At 37.3% G+C, this 17,901-nt stretch overlaps 1 protein-coding gene across 1 annotated transcript; it reads left to right on the forward strand.

Moving 5' to 3' along the window:
* The first annotated feature begins 424 nt into the window (after positions 1-424).
* On the forward strand, positions 425-8,709 carry LOC115732078 (disease resistance protein L6-like). The gene is made up of 6 exons (XM_048277615.1): positions 425-647; positions 810-1,400; positions 1,604-2,753; positions 3,392-3,673; positions 6,283-8,192; positions 8,563-8,709. Exons 1-6 carry the CDS (start codon positions 589-591, stop codon positions 8,633-8,635), a joined length of 4,065 nt encoding a protein of 1,354 aa, XP_048133572.1. The 5' UTR covers positions 425-588; the 3' UTR covers positions 8,636-8,709.
* Positions 8,710-17,901: the final 9,192 nt, after the last annotated feature.

Consider the following 17,901-nt stretch of genomic DNA (forward strand, 5'->3'; position numbering starts at 1 on the left):
AAATCTGGCCATGACCAGTCATCAATAATAGACAGAATGAATAAGTTACTTAACTTCTTGTAGTGGTTTCCATATTTTATTGCCTGACCTACTCTTGTTCTTAATAGCACCGATGATTAACCATGCAAGAATAGCCCACCTTTGCTCTGTCTTCTAGCTCTCGTACTTTTTTGGGCCAAACCACTTGCCATTTTACTCATAGGTCAGTTAAAAAAAAAAAGAAAGGCATGTACTTTTTCGATCACAAGTTTACTATTGCAGTAACCAGCTGTAAAACAAATGAAGTGACGTTGCTTTTACTTTTTCGTTCTACTTTTGTTTTATGGAACTACTTTTTGGTGTTTTCAACAGGGAATGAGGACCGACTGTGGAGGATTTTCCTTTAAAGCAAAAAGGAATCACACAGCTTGCTCCCGTCTTTCCCAGAAACTCGCCTTCTTCTTCTTCTTCTCTGCCTTTGACTTTTCCCTTCTTCTTTCTCTTCACGTTGAGAAGGTATAGTCGATCTTCCTCCTCCCAATTTGCTCTTTTTACAGAAGCGTCGTCCTCTTCTTTGAGTGAATATAGCTGAGAGGATCGGCTCACAGAATGGGATTCAATGGAGGTCAGGCTCTAGTCGCCATTCTCACTTTGGCTGTAGGAGGACTGTAAGTAGCTCTCATTCGACTTCTGTTGGAGCTCTTGTTGACTGATAGAACACACCCACTAAGAAAAGAGAAGAAAAAATTGCTCCTTTACACGTTTGATGCTATTCAGCCTGCTTGTTCGATTTAGATTCAAGCGAAACCAGTGTTTGTAATTTTTGGCAGGGTCCTGAGACAGCTCAAGAAATCAAAGAGGAGGAACTCGGAATCAACCTCGAGAATGGACGGTGGGTCTGGAGAAGAGAACGAGGCATTAAGGGGGGACTCGGAGTCAACGTCAAGAACGGAAAATGCGTCTGGAGAAGAGTACGATGTGTTCTTGAGTTTTCGGGGACCAGATACTCGCAATGGATTCACCGATTGGCTCTATTATGGCTTGAGAGGTGCCGGAATTCGCGTTTTCCTCGACAGTGACGAACTTGAAGATGGTGAAAGAATCAGTAAAATTTTAAAGGCAGTTGATGAGTCTCAAATCTATATACCCATCTTCTCTCCAAACTTCGCTTCCAGTCCATGGTGTCTTCGTGAGGTAGAATGCATGGTAGAACGCACCTCGAATTCAGATGGGAAGAAAAAGATCATCCCCATTTTCTATGAAGTGAAGGCTGATGATGTGAAGCTCAGAACTGATTTATACAGAAAAGCCATACGCAAGCTCGAGAAGATGAAGAAGTTTGGCTCCGATGAATTGAAGCGATGGGAAAGTGCCCTCAAAACGGTTGGAGGTATAATTGGACGTGAACTCAATGGCAAACGGTAAATTCCCCCGACTTTTGACATTCCATAGGATGAAAATTTGTCCTTCGAAATTTCCGAACATAAAAGCATCGGGGCATTTCATTTATGATTTGCATTTGTTTAAGTAGTTGAAATAGTTGGGTTATGTATCCATATGTTCCCTAAAGTCCTGTAGTCTATCATGTCTTTGACTTAAATGAAACTTGCATGCTTTGCTGCAGCCAAGGAGAACAAATTGAATCGATTGTTGAAGAGGTTTGCCGTAAGCTTAATACAAGACACGTAATTGTGACTGACCATTTGGTTGAAGATAATGCTCGTATGGAAGCCATAATGAAATTGTTGGATGTTAGCTCTGGTGGTGTACGTTTTGTTGGTATCCACGGCATTGGTGGTGTTGGAAAAACAACTCTTGCCAAAGTCATGTTCAACAAACTATCTTTTCACTTTGAACGCTGTAGTTTCGTTGAAGATATTCGCTCATCGTCACAACCTCATGGTGGTCTTTTAGAATTGCAGAAAAAGCTCTTATCAGATTTGGCCAGTCATGGGATTGCTAACCAAATTAAAGATGTTGACAGTGGGATCAGGATGATAAAAAAAGTACTGAGTAATAAAGAAGTACTTATTGTTCTTGATGATCTAGACAGCAAAGAGCAACTCGAAAAACTCGCTGGAAAATCTGATTGGTTTTGTTCTGGTAGCAGAATCATTATCACAACTAGGGATGAAAGCATCCTGACGACTCAAGTGGACTCATCCAGTAAAAAGGTCCTTAACCAACCTGAAGGAATTCTGTGCTATGAAGTTCATGAAATGAGATCTGATTTAGCTCTTCAGTTGTTTTATAAGCATGCATTCAGAAGTGATTCTGCTGTGGAAGAATATGAAGCTCTTTCAAGACAAATTGTTCGTTCGGTGGGCATGCTTCCTTTGGCTGTAGCTGTGATAGGGTCCAATCTTTTTGACTGGGGCAAAGATTTGGGGCATTTGGAGAAAATACAAGTATGGGATGAGACACTGAAGAAGTTAAAGGAAGGTCCTTTTGAGGATGTCCGAGATACATTAATGATAAGTTATGAACGATTAGAGGGCAAGCAACAAGAAGTTTTTCTCGATATAGCGTGCTTTTTCATCAATGTGGACAGAACTTATCCGGTTATCATGTGGAAGGATTGTGGATACTTTCCCACCATTGCAATAAGGGTTCTCTCTCAAAGGTCCTTGATCAAAATTAGAGATGGTAATAGGTTTTGGATGCATGACCAAGTTCGTGACTTTGGAAGGTATATTGTTCTTCAAGTGTATTCTCGCAAGTTTTGTAGGCTGTGGATTTCTGAGGATGCCCTAAAGCTACTGGAAGGAAAAAAGGTAAACGGGAACTGCGTATGTCTGAAAATATTTGATTCAAGAAATTCTTTGAATTTTTCTTTCCCACTTAAAGCAGCAATTTGGTTAAAATATGCATCCAACACTAATAGGTAGCTTTGTTTAACGTCGCTTTTACCTTGCGGGGGTTACATCTCTCTGTCTAACCTTCTGGTCAAAGATATCAAAGTTTGAAGAGAGAGCCGAAAGAGATTGCCCGACTGTTGGCTTTATTTTCTTGGTTCTAGTCTATAGAAAAGTAGCTTTTCTGAAAAGTGGAAAAAAACAAAGAACAGTTTACTGTGATCTAGGTAAAATGAATTAAAAAAAAAAAAACTTGCTTTATCAAGAATTTTAATATTATTTTCAACACCAATTTTTAGAGTAAACTAAGAAAAACTTTGACTATGTAAATTGTATTTCTGGAAAAGAAGAAAACGAAAATATGATACCTTTAGACTCGAAAATTAGTTTATGTAGAAGAGGAGGTTGTGGGGAAAAAGAGTTTGCAATAGTTTTGGAAAGCGTATGTGGCGAGCTCAACTATTGGGGAAATTGTTTGACTGGGCTTTTGGGTCCTCTCTTCTTGTAGCTCTGTAAACCGTATGTTGCATGCTCAATATTGAGTCCATGATATGCAGAAAAATGAAGATGCGGAAGCACTAAGCTTGACTTCCGATGGCTGCAACCGCAGCATTGCATCTGAAGAATTAGCTGCTCTACCAAACCTAAGGTTCCTTCGAGTGAAAGGCGTTGACCTTTTTGGCAACTTCGAGAATCTTCTTTCGAATCTAAGATGGTTTTCTTGGGAAATTATGCATAAGGTACTTTATGCGGAGAGTTTTCATTTTGCTAATTTGGTCGTGCTAGACCTTTCAAGAAGTGATATCGAAGATGACTGGGGTGGGTGGAGCCAAATCCAGGTACGATATGCCTTACTCCATTCACTTTTATTCCATCTTTACTGATCATCCAATGTGTGGTACACATCCTTGGTGTGCTCCCCGGATATAAAATATTTTGGGCTAGTCTAACATATAGAGTCAACTACAACCAGCTAAATGCATTTGAAAAGAAAGGAGAGGAAGCTATAGAATCGCATGGCATCGGAAAATGATGTTACGAGCAGAATATCATTGTTGCTCTATATTCATATATTCAATACGGACTGATTTAGTATGAGTGACATATAAATATGATATGCGTAAAATCCGCACTACCAATTCATAGTACTTACCAAGCATCCGTTACCACCTTGGTTTGAGGAATTAAAAATTTACCTACTTTGGAGATTGGACTTTGGATGCTTTATGGCTTGGTGTAGTCTAAAGGTCTTCTTTGGCTGAAAATGGACGGCCGTTGGCTTCTCCTCCTCCTTCTTCTTCTTCTTCTTTTTTATTAAAGAAGGGAAGGGAAGACATTGTTGCACCTTTGAGAAAATTGTCCAAAAAGTCATAAAACTACTATACGGCGTCTAACTCAGTTTTAGACATTTCAATTGTGCAAATTTAGTGCTAAACCTTTTGATGATTTGCCAATTTAATCATAAATCTTTAAATTGTTCTAGTTTAGTCCTCAATATTTTGATAATTTGTCAATTTAGTGTGCTAAACAATTTGGTGATTTGTCGGTTTAGCCATTTCGACTAATTTTGTCCTGAAAGGCATTGACCGCCCTACGTGGCACGATCGCATACCGACGTGGTATTTTTTTTTACATTTTTTTTAAATTTTTCTGAATTTTCTAATTTTTCCTTTCTTTCTTTCCGCTCTTCTTGCTCTGGCCGACTAGGTCCTCGACGGATCTCACTGCCCCCCCAAGCGAGGCTCGACCTCACCATCATTAGGCAAGGGTTGACAAGGGTCAACCCTTGCCCAAAGGCTGGAGATGCCGACTTGACTAGATTCGTCGAGGTCAAGCCTCAATAGTGGCTGGGTGAGGCCGACCTCATCGGCCTTTGCTCGTGGCCGGTTGTCGACCATCGCCAAGGCTATGTGACTAATGGAGGAAGAAGGAAAAAGAAATATAAAATAAAAAAAAAAAAAAATTGTCCATGTCAACTCCGGCTATGCCACGTAGGACGACCAGAATTGATTGGACCGCCACGTGAATGGTTTTTAGCCAAAATTGGGTGAAATGATTAAATTGATAACTTGTCAAAAGGTCTAGGATTAAATTGACAAAATTAAAATATTTATGACTGAATTGACCGCCGTATAATACGTTTGAGATTTTTTTGACAATCTGTCCTCGTTCGTTTGGTAGAATCTTGTACTGTGTTTCTAAGACACTTTTGAGACTTGATCACGACGAAGTATTGTTACCACGTAAATTTCTTTTACCATGCTGTACCATTTTTTTTTTAAATTCATTTTTTACTCTACGTCGAGAAGATGCACGAGTGAGGGATATGTAGAAGTGCCCCATTCTCGTGTAGTTAAAAGACTTTCAAATCATGGGAATACTAAAACTTCAAGGGCTATTCAAATTTCTATAAATTCATTGCCGGAATGAAAACTCGTTTGTGTATTGTAAACCTGATAGTTGGTAAATGTGAAATATCATTGATAACTAATCAATGATAGGCAACTTTTTAGTTTATAACAATTTTAGTATCATCAAACCTAATAGCAGATTACCAATTGTTTTTTAATATCACGTGTGATCCCCTTCATTAATTAGTAGATTATGGTTTGCTAGATACTTTACTAATAGCGTCGTTTGACTGGCCTAACTTACAAACAAAATACTATTTACTGTGGTAAATGGTTGGTAGGTTATAGCCATTGCTTTGATTTTACCGAGTACCAAGTTTTATTTTTCAGTAACATACAGATATAGTAATTGACAGTACACACTACGAAGTGTCGTTCGCTTTGACAAGCAAGCACGTTTTTCAGCTAGTGGATTATGAATTGCTTACATAGTTTACTAGTACTATTGGTTGATGATTGTAACTTACGAATAGAAAACTATTCTTTTAATATAAAATCGTAGTAGATTATTAGATTTATTTTGGTTTTACGAGTATAGCTTGTGATAAAATACTAACGAAATAATAGATTTACCCTGCTTTCCCCGATAGATAATAAGCAACCTTTTGGTTTTTTTTTTTGTGTGTTATGATTTTTAACAAATTAGCAGGTTTTTCCATTTGTAGAATATGAATTTATTATTTATTTGCTTTACTAGAAGTATCGGTTACCAGTGATGTTTTACGAACAATGTATCTGTTTTATCACAATAAATCCGTAGTAGCTTATGAATTTCACTGCTAACTTACTGTTTCACCACTAATACTTAGTTATGAGCAATACATTCATTAAAAAGGACTTAAAATTTTTCAATTACATTGACGGTGCATGTTTACCATGGAAAATTATTCTGTTTTCCTCAAAGTGTTAGAAGCGACCTAGTTGTGCCATTTGCTAGTAAACATTGCAATATAAAAATGAAATAATTGCTTACATAACAGATCTAGGATGATTGATGTGTTCAGTCCTTTTTAATTTCACGTTTTATTTTTTTGCAGATGACAAGAAAATTAAAAGTTCTGGATTTATCGGATTGCACAAAGTTGAGGAGGACACCCGACTTCTCTAATTTCACGTCTTTGGAGACGTTAGTACTTGCTCGGTGTTCCAATTTGATCACAATTCACCCCTCCATTTCTAAACTTCAACTCCTAGAGACTTTGAATATCAAAGGGTGTAGTTGTCTTGGGGAGTTGCCTGAAGAAATCAGTTCTCTACAATCTTTGAAGCAGATCATCATGCCCCAAAATTTTCAACCCTTGAAGCTTCCGGAGAGATTTGGCGATTTGAAATCTTTGTTGAGTTTAAGATTAAGCTACCACCCTAAAATATGCAAACTTCCGGACTCAATTGGAGGGGCGGTGAATCTCACATGCTTAACTTTACGTGAATGCGTGGGAATAAAGGAACTTCCCAGCTCAATTGGGGAGTTGCAAATGTTGGTAGAATTGGATATATCAAGCTCAAGCATAGTTGAACTGCCCGATTCTATCGGAAAGTTAAAGAAACTAAAGGTGTTGAGTTTATGTAGAACGAAGATAAGGGAGATTCCTCGAACTATTGGAGGACTGGAGATGCTTGAAGGTTTATATGCCCATCAATCCCGGGATCCGACGGATAAAAACTTGGAGGAAATTGGGAAGCTACGTCATTTGAAGACATTGAACTTAGCATTTACTAGTGTTTCTAGATTGCCTGCAGAGATAAGTGGTCTTGATCTCCAAAAACTTGAAGTGGGTTCGATTGAGCTTCAACAAGTGCCGGCTCTTCCATCAAGTTTGAAATTCCTTGCGGTTCGGGCTCTAGACTTCTCTCTTGTCCCCGACCCTTCATGCATCACCGGTTTGGAACATCTGGAATTACAAAGATTGAGCAGTTCTACAAATATACCTCGCTCTACTTGGCAGGACTATCATTCAAAAATTGAAGCAGCTTCGATGAGAGAGCAACTGTCCTATCAGCTTCCATCTCATTTGTCGACCTTGAAACTTAGAGGTATTAGTCCGCTGCCACACTTTTCCAACTTATCAAAATTGACAGTTCTGCATGTAATTGACTGTGCAATCTCACACCTACCCGTCGATCTAGGCCTAACACATTTAAGGGAACTGTTCATACGTAGATGTAAATCCCTTGAGAAAATACCTGGTTTGTCACTCTTGAGGAGTCTAGAGCGCTTGGAATTGGAGGGCTTGAGTAGGCTAGTTGAGATTCAAGGTTTGTCTGAACTGGAATCTTTGCAATACTTCCGTATTTCCAGTTGTGATTTAATAGGACAGTTACCCAATTTATCCAAGTTGGGTAAGCTACAGCATCTAGATCTAGAAGCTTGTCCAAATTTACGACCCATCGAGGGCATCGAGGGCTTAGAAAGCTGGGTGTTGGATACTTGTGGTCACACTATCCTGGAAAGATTGTTGGACATCTCCAGATCGACCTGGCTTTCCCACAAATTATCTATGTACGACGTGTTTCTGAGTTCTAAGGGAGTAGACACGCATCGAAGCATTGTCAGTTATCTTCACGATTGGATGTTCCACAATCAAATTTCTGTTTACAGTAGTCTCGATGACTATAGGTCCAAAGAAGGGATTGGGGAAAAGATTCTGCAAGCACTTGCTAGCTCCAATATCTACATACCCGTCTTCTCTAGAAACTATGCTTCCAGTCATTGGTGTCTCCGCGAACTTGCCTGCATGGTAAAATGTACAGCAGAATCAAAGGGGAAAAGAAGAATCCTCCCCATTTTCTTCGATGTGGAAATTGATGATGTTAAGCTCGAAACTAATTTATATAACAATGCCCTTGACAAGCATGGGATGAACTTCGACCACAATGAAGTGAAGTCGTGGAAAGAGGCCTTAATTGAGGTTGCAGCAATGAGGGGTTTCGTCTTGAAAAATAATAGGTAAGTCATTCAATCTGACTTTCCCAACTCAGAGAGTTTCAAAGTTACTGCAATGCAACCCTTTTGCATATAAATAGTTGCCCACTCAAGCAAATTCAATCCTATAGGATGAGAAGTAGATCCTTCTAGTTTATAATATCTGGAGGAACTCTCTGGTTGAACAGAACAAAATTGCATTGTCGTCCACAGCTGCACAATTTTTTCGCTTACTCTTTCATTTTTCCTCTGGTTTTGTTTCCGAGTTAAATATCTTCAAGTTACGGTGGTTTGAAAAGTCAGATCAACAATTAGATTGTCATTTTGATATCCTTTTTAAATTTCTGTTTGTCCTACTAAAAATGAACTGTCCTTGAATTGTGCATTGCTGCAGCTACGAAGAAGTACTTCAATTGGTCGTTGCAGAGGTTTATAAAGCAAGGAAATCGTTAGACGGTGACTCCTGAAGCCTTCTTTTTGTCGGTTGTCATAGAAAAGGTGAATGGATTTGCTGTCAGGGTAATGAACTTCTCGCCAACTGCATTCTATTTCATTTGGTAATAAAGTTGGTTTACGATGCTAATGCGTAGGTTCATTATTTACAAGGTTAGCATATCTGCAGGGTATATCAATGACCTCCCATGTTTTTTTAGAGGGTTAGAAAAGGGTGCTCTGCAACAAAAGAAAAGGAACTCCCATACGCGTCTGGGAAAATTTGAATTGCTGGTGGAGTTGGATTGCCAACTGTTAAAGATAGTAGATCTGCCTGATTTAATTGGAAATCTCAAAAGAAATGAAACTGGCTAGGATTGACTGTTTATCCATAAAAATGTTACCTGATGTTCTTGTCCATTCACAGTAACTAATTGACTGTTCATACAAATCTGACAGTTGAAATCTCTGGTGCAATTGGGAGACTATCCTGGTTGTTTGAGGATCTTGGCGGTCGCTTACTATCGAATTTGACAGTCACCGCGGGCTTCTTTAATTCGTCTTTTGTTTTGATGCATCTACTTCGGGCTTGTTCATGGCCTCATGAATCTGGTTAATTTAGATTTTTTGGACACATCTGACACTTCTCTTGACCAAGATCCACCAACTTCCATGTACTTTGTCATTTTTTAGATTCTATGTTTGTCAGAGCTGGAAATTTTTGTTTTTTTGGGTTGTTTAGTTTCTCTTTTTCTTTGTAAAGTTTTTCTGACGTAGCACTTGTGTGGCGCTACATCATCACCATTTATCCTTGAAAATGCTTATAATACAATGCCAGCTATGATGTAGAAACAGCTTGTGAGAATATGCCCTAGTTTCTCAAGATCTTACTTTGAAATATGGATTAGATCCATGGGTTGAAATGAAAAAATTGACGTTGAATGAATAGTGATATCCACAAGTGTAGTAGGTGGATCCAATTTCATCCACTCCACCAAGAACACCAACTTCGGATCACTATATACTGATGATTCTGTTACTTGTTTTCACCGGCTCGAGTGCTAAATTTGAATAGTTAGTTGGGTCGGACTTCTGTTTTTTTTTTTTAATCGGAACGGAAATCTTCATTTTATATAAAAAGGGAGCATATAGCTTCAAAACAAAGATGCAAATTCCATTAAGCAAATAAAGTAAAAAAATCTGAAAAGTAAATCAACTTGATATTGCTTGGGGAGATTGGTCCATCCCACAAAGATGAATTTGTAATAGCATCAAAACTCATATGGTGATTGATCACCGAATCTCGCACCAGCATCGATGATGAGTACGTCTCGAGAAATTTCTTTCCAAGAACTACGATTTTGACAAAAGATGGTTTGCACCTAGGTTCGGTGTCTCCAACATCATTACCCTATAGAGATCAGAATAACACTAAAAGGTTGAAAAAATATAGAGAATGCTTTGCAAATCTCAGATCTATCTTTAGATTGAATGGAAGAACACCCAAATCTAAATCTAACTGTAAAGCGAGAGAGAATGGATACAAAATATATTCGCTGATCACAAATTTACTTTCAAATAAGCTGATGGCTGAACTCAGCAAAAGAACCTGCGAGACTTGTGGAACTTGACTATTTGAAGCAAGTATCCAAAGTTGGAGCAAGCGAGTAGATTCGGATAGAGTAGATTCATTTGAGGCGCTTGCGCTTCTATATTCAGAACTTGCTTCCGTCGAGAATGTCGAATACGCAATCACAATATCATGGGAGAAGCCTAAAATACAGAAATAAAGAAGCACAGAGGGAACAATAAATTGGGAGGAAGAAGGGGGCGTCTTGGGCGGCAGCTTGTAACCCTATGAGAGAATGAGGAGGGCGTACAGTTGGGGAAAAGAAGAATCACCCCCATCTTCCACGGCGTGGAGATCGATAATGACAGGCTCTCAAGCTATTTTATGAAATAGGTTTAAATCGTCACAAGTAGAACAAAGCTGATTGGAGTTCACTATTCCGATTTCAGTCTGCTCTTTAACCAAACGCAGTTATTATATTTGTTATTAAGGTGATGGCAAATGTCCTAAATCTATTACACTTTGCCAATTAGTCCTAAACTTTTTAGTTATACCAATTGAGTTCTAAATCTTTTTATGTTTTGTCAATTCAGTCTTAAAATTTTTAATTGTGTCGGTTGAGTTGTAAACATTTTCACGTTTTGTCAATTGAGCCCATCCGACTAATTTTGGCCGAAAATATTGTCATAGATGTTGGCCGTCTTTTGTGGCACGATCGGAACCGACGTGGACAATTCCAATAGTTTTTGAAATATTATATATGTTTTATATTTCTTTCTCTTCCATTTTTATCTTTTCTTCTCTCTTCCTTGTTTTGTTTTACTAGCCGAAGAGGCTCGTCGGTCCCTCATTGACTTTAATGAGGCTAGCCTCGCCGGGAACTGTGATGGTTTGGGCGAGGGCCACAAAGCCCATGCTTGCCACTGGTGAGGGCCGTGACCATCGCCCACAATCGGCAAGCGCTTTGCGGCACTCGTCTACAATCGCCGAGGGCCCAACAACCCTAGCCTAGTGGCCGGCCCGACGATCCTCGCTAGCCACATTAAAAAAAAGGAAAAGAGAAGAAAATAAAATAAAATTAAAAATTAAAAATAATAAAAATTAAAAATGCTAAAGTATTATTTAAATTATCCATGTCAGTATTGACTGTGCTACGTCGGTGATTTCCCATCAAAAATTGGCCGGATGGATTGAAATAAATGCGAAAAGGTTTAGGTCGTAATTAGCACAACTAAAAAAATTATCATTGAATTGACAAAATTTTAATAGGTTTAGAACTTTGACCAAAAAAAAAAAAAGGTCTAGAACATTTTTGGTAATTTTTTTTAAGGTAATAGGATAAACATGCTTCCATGAGACTTTCAAATCGAAGTTTGAGATTAGAAGTTGTCTTCGAGTCCTCAATAATTAAGAGCGGAATGATTCTAACATTCGTACCTACAAAAAAAGAAGAAGGGAGGTTTGGCATGGCAAAAGGATTGAGGAAACGTGGAATTCAATAGTAAAACTGTCGACTAATTTCCAAATTTACCAATTTCAACATGAAGACGAATAGCAGAGATAAAGAAGTTATACAATATTGCTGAAGCCCTAAAGAGGTCATCGAGACATCTGAAAACATGATCATCGTAAGACTAGAAATCATTTAAGAGAAATCACAAAATTTTGGGATTGGGGTCATATATGGCTAAATGGAAACAATCGAGTGGAGTTTTGAATAAGAAAAAGAACAGAAAAGAATTGTGTAGAGAGCGGATGAAATTTGCAGTCTTTTGTATTAGGAAAATGCTTCTCCGACAGTTTGATAATATCGTCAGTTATTTTTTACCATAGATGCGCATACCATCACCGCATGTTTTGCATAAAGCACTCATCAATTGCAAAACACGCTGTGATGATATGTGTATTTATGATAAAAAATAATGATACTATTGTTAGATTGTTAGGATAGCAGCTCTCTTTGTATTCCTAGATATAGCGTGCTTTTTCACCATCGACGACAAGACATGAGCAGTTATCATGGCTATTGGTCCCCTCTTGCAAATCCTTCCCTCCATCTCAGATTCTTTCTATAAGTTTTCAATTGAACTTTACACCCAATCCGTTCCCTAAAAAAGTATGGCTACCTTTTTATTACTTTTTTTTTTTACCAATTTTGGTTATTATAAGTACCACGATACTTCCATCCAAATTTATTTTAGCTAGTAAAAGTATAATACTTAGAGTTATATCGGTTTACCCTCCTGCTACTTTGATTTCCTAATTTACAGATTTAACTAATCGTACTTGAAAAAAGGTTGAACATTTAAGTGTGATAAATTTAAAGATGCTATCGTCATGAAAACACTTATTTTTAAAGTTTTATTAACCGGATAGAACTTTAAATTGAACTATGTTTTTACTATCATAGAAACCATAATTTAAAGTTTACCTAAAGAGAACAATAATAACACTTGTAAATACCATATTTTCGTTGATTTAAGAAATGGATTGAAATGAAAAGATATTCTGCAATCTAGGCAATATTGTCACTATGAAAACTTATGAATAGAACCAAAAACTATTTTCACTTTGCTTTGGAAAATTGAGGTGCTAAATCAAACAAATTGAATACTAGTAACTAGATTCAACATTTAGGAATAATTCAAAGACCACAGTGAACGAGTTAAAAATTCAATGACAATGAATATTAGGCCAAAGCTTAGGGATTATCTGCGTTATTTTTTTTTTAAGATAGAAAAAGGGTGAAAATTTAGTTATTGAGATTGAAAAGTCATGAGGTCTACGAATGACATTTAATTTTGACGGCCATTGTACATTGTACATTTGGCCAAGCAGTCATATGCAAAAATCATACAAGGGGAATTCAAAATGATGTCAGTTTCAAGAGAGATTATCTTGTCCTTTTCAAAGACAAGGTACCATGAATATGATGATGATAATGGAAAAGGAAGAACAGGATGAATCTCTCGATCGTGGTGCGTGTACAACCCGTAACGCCAATAAGTACAAGTGTGATCCCGGGGTTCAAGCTGTTCCTTTATTATAACAACTGGGAACACCTTACTGATAATCTAAGTGTGGTTTTCGCCTAGAGCCATCGCGTGTGCAGCCAAGCGGCGAGATGACCCTCGCCGGTCCAAGCAAAAAAAAAGAAAAAAATAGAAAAATAATATTAAATTACAAAAATTGTCCATTTCGGAGCCATTTATGCCACGGAGAAAGACTGAAATCCATGTCGGCCATTTTATTTGATAAGAAGGACTCAATTGGCCAATTGACAAAAGATTTAAAATTAAATTGGTTAAATTAAAAAAAAATTAGGACTGAAATACAACTTTTATAATAATTTCCCACAATTTTGGCGGTCAAGATCTGATTTGGAATGTTTCTTATATCGTTAAAAAGGGACATTCCCCTAACTATTACAAGTGACGGGAAAGTTTAAAATAGCTGTCCAATGCTAGACGTATGTTCTTTTATCGTGTGGGATCATGTATCTTTCATGTCTAGAAGATTATGTCTCACCGGAGCTGTTGGGCGTAGTGGTGAGGAACTGCAGAAGTGCCGTGAAATTCTTGAAAGCATGATAGAGACACAGCCGAACGTCGTGGAAGCTTGCTAGCTCTGTTGCAGCCGCAAGAAGCTACTGTTATTCGCTATTGAAAGCTTGCGTTGTAAGCCGTGAAAAACAGCACCCCAAGATCTCCAAAGCCAAAATATAGAACACAGTAATGAAGAAAAAGCAAATTCGCACCTGATTTGAAATCTATTGTTTTTTATGCGAAATGGCAAGGATCCAAAGTTCAAGTGCTTTCCTCTATTCCCCTTTATATCACTGGATGAATAAGACTGCCTCTCACGAACTCGTTTTGTAACTGCTCGTTATGTGAGACTATTTGTTTATCAAGATTAGAATAGAGACTTGAGCACTATTTATAAAGTTTTCAGCCACTAACTCTCTCATCACAAGCCGGACTTTATTTGGCCCATACTAGCTAGGCCATATTAGACTAATTAAAAACCTTTACTTATTACCTTTTAGACCAACCCTGTAAATTAAACAGTAAATATCAATCACAATTAATGTATCACACATCACAAAAACTCTTACATTCTCTTACTTGGGCTATATCGATTGAAACTGTTTCAAACACCGAATCATGGCGATAATTGCATCAACAAAAACATAGCCGTTCATGCTAACAAGTGCTTTTAACTCTACTTATATGTATTCAATATGCTAATGTGGCAAGTGGATAACACCACGTGGAGAGAAAAACCTTACATGTCATCTCCTTTGTTTGTCAACATTCTCTCTCTTTAAGTGTCACAAAACCTAATGTATGACAAGTGAATATTCTTATGGTTCTAATGAACCTAAATATGTCTTATCCTCATAGTTAACTTTACTTTGTTTGTAACAAGATATATCCTTAAGGCTAATAGCTAAATCCTACTAGCATTTACTCAAGATTTACACAAAATCTTTAGATTTTCATCATATATATATAATTGGAAAAGTGGGATAGATTTAGCATTGAATTGCAAAAGTGCAATAGGTGTAGGACTTTTTAACTATTTTCTCATTTGTTATACAATGCAACTCATGAAAGATTTACTCGCTCCATATATTGATCCAAACAGAGCAGAGAAAATAACAAAGTGAACCAGAGTCGAAGACACGATACATAGATGAAACGAGGCTAAAACAAAGCAAGCTTGATCTATGGAAATCTATTTAGAGATAATCCAAACTAAAATAAAGCACCAATACCACGTGGATTATGAATATATAGAAATCATTGACAATAACCAAGCACACTTGCTATATGAACAGACAATCAATAGCCAAGTAGTCTGCCTATTTAGGAATTTCATCAAACTCTCTCTCAACCAATCACACTTAAAAGTTTCACATATTTATCCCAGAGGCTTAATTGAACAAAAATCACGAACTTCTAAAATATAGATAGTTCGATTTCAATTTGTACTCAACAACAGGAAGCTCTATTTTATTTTATTTTTCATATAAGCAAACTGCAACAATTGAAGTTTGAACAATCTAGGATGTATGGGTGAGTCCGAATTGCAAGGGCTAGCGCTTAGGGGATGGGCCTGAGCTGCTGGGCTATAAAAAATCATGTTAGTACGCCAGGCACCCACACCCCACGCCCCACGCCCCACCCCACCCCGCGCGCCCCCCCCTCCTTCTTTTTAAATGGATCGAATCATAGCATCTTGTAATAGTTTAGGGACTTGATTCCTTTATTACAAGCAGACAAATTTTTTATTATTGGGAATTATAGTCATCCAGGGGTCTTTAAAAAGTTGCCGATATTGTTGAAAAATCTTGGCACCTTTAACGCTGTCCACTTGCTAATGGAGAACTTTAGATGAGAAATAAACAATTATATGTGATTTCAATGTGAGCCGACGACATTTGTTTCTTCCTTAAATCACACAAGAAAAACTCTCTTATTCTTTTGTGAAAGATTCTGCACATGCTAGGAACCTAGTTGCACAATTTTTTTTCTTTTTGATATGATCATAACATTTTGTAATAGTTTAGAGAGTTGATTCCTTGATCTCAGGGAGACAAAAAAAAAAAAAAAAAACTTTTGATTGGCCATTGTGGTCATCCAAGAAGTCTTTAAAAATTTCCAAATCTTGTTGAAAAGTCTTGGTGCTTTTAACGTTGTCGACTTGCTAATGCAAAACATTAGGTAGGAAAGAGACAATTATATTTGATTTCAATGTGAGCTGGCAACCTTTATTTCTTTCTTGAACCACATTAGAAAAACTCTCTTATTCTTTTGTGAAAGATTCTGCACATCCTAGGAACCCAGTTGCACAAAAAAAAAAAATTTGGATCTAATCATAGCATTTTGTAATAGTGTAGAGACTTGATTCCTTGATCCCAAGGAGACCCAAAAAAAAAAATAAAATTGATTGGCCATTATGGTCATCCAAGGAGTCTTTAAAAATTTCCAAATCTAGTTGAAAAGTCTTAGCACCTTTAACGTTCTCCACCTGCTACTGCAGAACATTAGGTGGGAAAGAGACAATTATATTTGATTTCTGTGTGAGCCGGCCAACTATGTTTTTTCTTTGAACCATACTAGAAAAACTCTCTTATTCTTTTCTAAAAGATTCTGACTTAGTCAAAATTTTCTGTCCCTTAGTATAAACAAGATTTTCCTACCATCTTAAGAAAATATATTGATCAAGAAAAAAGTGTTGAGTTTGTGTGACTTTATGTGCTCTAGTCTAAGGTGGGACCAACATTTCATTTCTAGGAAATGCAACCCTCAACCAGAGGGGTTGCGCATATCTTATCAAGCCAAAAAGAGAAAAAAAAATGTGATTGTGTAAAATGTAGGTTTAGCTCATGAATTCTCGGAATAAATGGATGCATGTTCGGATATGAAGACAAATGAGGGGGGCATTTGATAACATTCGCTGCCACCATTGCTCACGAGGAAGAAGATGACGATTAGGAATTAAAATTTGTGCAAAGCACGCTTAAGGGCCGGCTTGAAAGTTGTCAATTTGCCCATTTAAAACGACTAATTGCCACGTTCACCGTCAATAAAAAAAACAAATTTCTTTACATTTCCATCTTTGAATGGGTAGTTTATAAATGAATTCGGTTAGGCAACCATCTCTAGGTACACTCAATATGGATGTACTAAAAATCTATTACATTGTTATTGGAGAATACTACTGAAAACTGCTATACCCACCATGACCAAAACTTCTAATTTTTTTATTTGACAAACATCCCAAACGAGTCCCAAGATCGCAAAATAGACCCTAACGCAATAGTTTGGTCCAAGACGGCCATTAAAATCCGTACGTGGTGGCTTACGTGGACAACGACAAGCAAGCGTAATTCACGTGGATCCAATGTGGCTTTAGAGAAGCCAAAACAATGCCGTTTCAGCTTGTTTTTAGTCTTGCTAGTAAAAATTCATGTGTCAACACACGTGATTAAGACAAGCTGAGGAAGGAAATTCCTGTGTTCATACGGCTTCCCCGATGAACCTTCGTTTTTGGTCTTTTCTCTCGGACAAGCTTCGCTTCTAACAAAAATTGGAAGGACAAAGACATACATGGAATTTAAATATCTTCACGTAGTAATTTTAATTTTTTTTTTGTGCAATGATACTTTGAATTTGACATCTCTTATAATGGACTAAAAAAATGTCATTCACAGTGAGAGACTATAATGCAATTATCATGATTTCTTACTCCTAGCAATCCAAACATGTTACCACCTATGTATTAATTCCGAGCACGTTTCCAAAAGAAAGAGGATAACAACTTCCATTTTGAGCCAATGAAACGGTCCACTGGATCTCATTCGAAAAGCGGAAACTGGAAAAAAACAAAAACAAAAAAGTTAGTCCCTAGAATTTTTGACAGAATTACAATGTACACAGATAGGATCAGATATTGAACATTCGATCCTTGATAGACATCCTCTTATGAATCGTCACTGAACACATAAACTCTGCCAGCCAATATTCGGAGAAAAAACAAAAATTAATCTCGTGCAATCCAAACAAGTCAAAAAGCAGGTGAAAATCTAACTCAATTGCCTTAATTACTTCAACAGCAATTATTTGGGGAATACTATAACTATTTTGAGGGAAAATTGTCGAAAAAGTCTTAAACCTTTTGCCATTTTTGCCAATAGATTCCTAAACCTTTCCACCATTTACTAAT

Source organism: Rhodamnia argentea, chromosome 4 (assembly GCF_020921035.1).
Source record: "Rhodamnia argentea isolate NSW1041297 chromosome 4, ASM2092103v1, whole genome shotgun sequence".
NCBI classification, from domain to species: domain Eukaryota; kingdom Viridiplantae; phylum Streptophyta; class Magnoliopsida; order Myrtales; family Myrtaceae; genus Rhodamnia; species Rhodamnia argentea.

Bases quoted from the DNA above. Each gene is read 5' to 3' on its own strand.
- LOC115732078 (XM_048277615.1), top strand. From the start codon at position 589: ATGGGATTCAATGGAGGTCAGGCTCTAGTCGCCATTCTCACTTTGGCT. The intron at 1,401-1,603 runs GTAAATTCCCCC...GCTTTGCTGCAG, and splicing joins CGTGAACTCAATGGCAAACG to CCAAGGAGAACAAATTGAAT. The intron at 2,754-3,391 runs GTAAACGGGAAC...CATGATATGCAG, and splicing joins AGCTACTGGAAGGAAAAAAG to AAAAATGAAGATGCGGAAGC.